At 59.6% G+C, this 2,336-nt stretch overlaps 1 protein-coding gene across 1 annotated transcript; it reads left to right on the top strand.

Annotated features, from left to right (window-relative positions):
* The first annotated feature begins 399 nt into the window (after window positions 1-399).
* On the top strand, window positions 400-2,000 carry LOC109777419 (protein ANTAGONIST OF LIKE HETEROCHROMATIN PROTEIN 1-like). Its single transcript, XM_020336055.1, has 2 exons — window positions 400-676; window positions 745-2,000. Exons 1-2 carry the CDS (start codon window positions 400-402, stop codon window positions 1,998-2,000), a joined length of 1,533 nt encoding a protein of 510 aa, XP_020191644.1.
* The last annotated feature ends 336 nt before the right edge of the window (window positions 2,001-2,336 follow it).

The raw sequence follows: 2,336 nt of genomic DNA, 5'->3' as shown, positions 1-2,336 counted from the left end.
GGCGGCCTGGAAATGGAATGAGGATGCAGCCTGTTAGGCCCAAGTGTGCGGACGCGCGGAACGGTAGAAATTTTTTCAGCGAAAGCGAAAATTGTCTCACCCAGTTTCCATATGGAAATGGATCTCCCGCCGTCACCAACGTTCGAACCGGCCGTAGCCCGCCGTCCGCGTCCACCTACCCTAGGCCTCGCCGCTTTAAATACCGCCCCCTCTCCCCCGATCCTCTCTCATCCCAGCCGCCAAGCCCCTAAATCCCCATTCCCATTCGCCCATCTCCTCCATCTCCTTCCTCTCTCCGATCTCTCCTACACAGACCTGAAGAAGAGTAGCTAGATCCATTGATCCTCTTCCACCGTATCCACAACTCCACATACTCTAGTTAGGCATACCTACACAGACATGGACTTGCCATGGGCGGACGACCTGCCTCTGCTTGACATCGGCACGGGCTACGAGGGCTCCGCCGAACCCAACATGGCCGACGTTGACGACCTGTTGAGCGGTTATCTTCAACCGGACGCTGCGTCGTCTGAGTCCGTGCCGATTCCGGTTAAGGAGACGGTGGAGGCTGCGTCGTCGGTGACCATTCCGGTGGAGGCGGGTAATGGGATGGTGGAGGCTGCATGGTATGGATCTGTGCATGTTCCGGCGGTGGCGGGCAATCAGATGGTGAATGGTGCTGCGTGTTATGAGTCGGCGCCTGCGCCGGTGGTGGCGGGTGAGGAGGGCACGGTGAACCTGCAGGGGAACAAGAAGAGGGGGCGGAGTGGATGGAAGAGGGGTCCGAGAGGCTGCACTGGCCGTGGGGATGGATTGGGACGGTCAGAGCCGGCAGCAATGAATACGGCAGGAGCGAGGCCGTGTACGCAAATAATCAACTGGTGGCGCCGGCCATGGGGACGGCGGCTGACGGCGGCGGGAGGCGGTCAGGCAAGGGGTGGTGGGACAGCGTGTACAGCTCGGAGGAGAATTTCAGGCTCCATTTCCGCATGTCCCGCTCCACATTCGCCTTTGTGTGCGACGGGGTAGCCGACCTTATCCGCAAGGATGCCGAAGCGTGTCCCGTGACCTTCATCCCCGTGCCGGAGCGCGTCGGCATCTGCCTCTGGCGCCTCGTCAGCGGGGAGCCCATCGCCAAGGTCGCAAAGCGCTTCGGGCCCGCGGGGATCACCTGCCACAAGATCTTTCACGACGTCTGCGCCGCAATCAAGGCCAAATTCGGCGACAAGGAGGTCCTCTGCCCGCCCGCCGCCGCCATGGAGGCTAACGCCGCCAAGTTCCAGGCTATTTCGGGCATCCAGGGAATCATTGGCGCCGTCCACACCACCCGCTTCGCCATCACCGCTCCCAAGCACAACAAAGACGACTACAAGAACCGCCGGGCCACGCCGCGCAACAGCAGCAGGCCGTCGCCCCGGCCGTCCTACAGTATCACCCTGCAGGCGTCCGTGAACGCGCACGGGGCCTTCACCGAGGTTTTCGCCGGCCACCCCGGCGGCAAGTCCGACGAGGAAACCCTCCTCGCGTCTTCGCTGAGCAAGCCCGACCTTACCGGGAAGATCCTTGGCCAGAGGATGCGCCTGGTCGGCGGCGCCGGCTACCCGCTGAGGGACTGGATGATGGTGCCCTACTCCCACCAGCACCTGACGCCAGCGCAGCAGAGCTTCAACGAGGGCGTCGAGAAGGTGCTCGCCGTGGGCGTCGAGACGTTCCGGAGGTTCAAAGCGCGCTGGACCTTACTCCAGAAGCGCATCGAGATCAAGTTGAAAGGCGAAAAGAAAAATGAAGCCGGCGTCGACCCAGCCTTGGTGCTCGAGGTGTGCTGCGCGCTCCACAACATCTGCGAGCGCCTCGGCGACCGGCTGGACCCCGAGCTGCTGCAGGGCGTGGAGCTGAACGACGACGGCGGCATGGTCGCCAATGATAACCCCTCGCCATCGGCTTCCGACCTGCGCGACACCCTCGCCGCCGACCTCGTTATTAGCATGGGAACAGTTTGAATTCCTGGCCGGATCAGCCAAGGAGAAGGAATAAGGGAGTGGAGCAACCAACTATCCATCTCGATCGAGTGAGTCCCATGTTTACACTCGTGCTAAGATTTCCGCGAAGAATCTGTTCTTGTTTTTAGGTCGATTGGGACACAAGATTGTAGTAGTTTTGATGTCGATCGTTTTCATGTTTTGGTGAGAGATTGCATGCATGTACCTGCTAGTCCAGGGTGATCACCATCAGTTTTCTTTGGCCGTGTTTCATTTTGTAATCAAGGGCGATCTGATACTTTGTTGTTCTATGGTTATAGTGTGAAATTTGAATCATGCAATTGCAAGTACGATTAT

Source organism: Aegilops tauschii, chromosome 1 (genome assembly GCF_002575655.3).
Source record: "Aegilops tauschii subsp. strangulata cultivar AL8/78 chromosome 1, Aet v6.0, whole genome shotgun sequence".
Lineage (NCBI taxonomy): Eukaryota > Viridiplantae > Streptophyta > Magnoliopsida > Poales > Poaceae > Aegilops > Aegilops tauschii.
Note: the sequence above shows the minus strand (reverse complement) of the source record. Positions and strands in the feature narration are given on the sequence as shown.

Excerpts from the sequence above, each read along its gene's own strand:
- LOC109777419 (XM_020336055.1), top strand. The coding sequence starts at position 400 with ATGGACTTGCCATGGGCGGACGACCTGCCTCTGCTTGACATCGGCACG. Across the intron at positions 677-744 it reads GGGCAATCAGATGGTGAATG|GGGAACAAGAAGAGGGGGCG; the intron begins GTGCTGCGTGTT and ends GTGAACCTGCAG.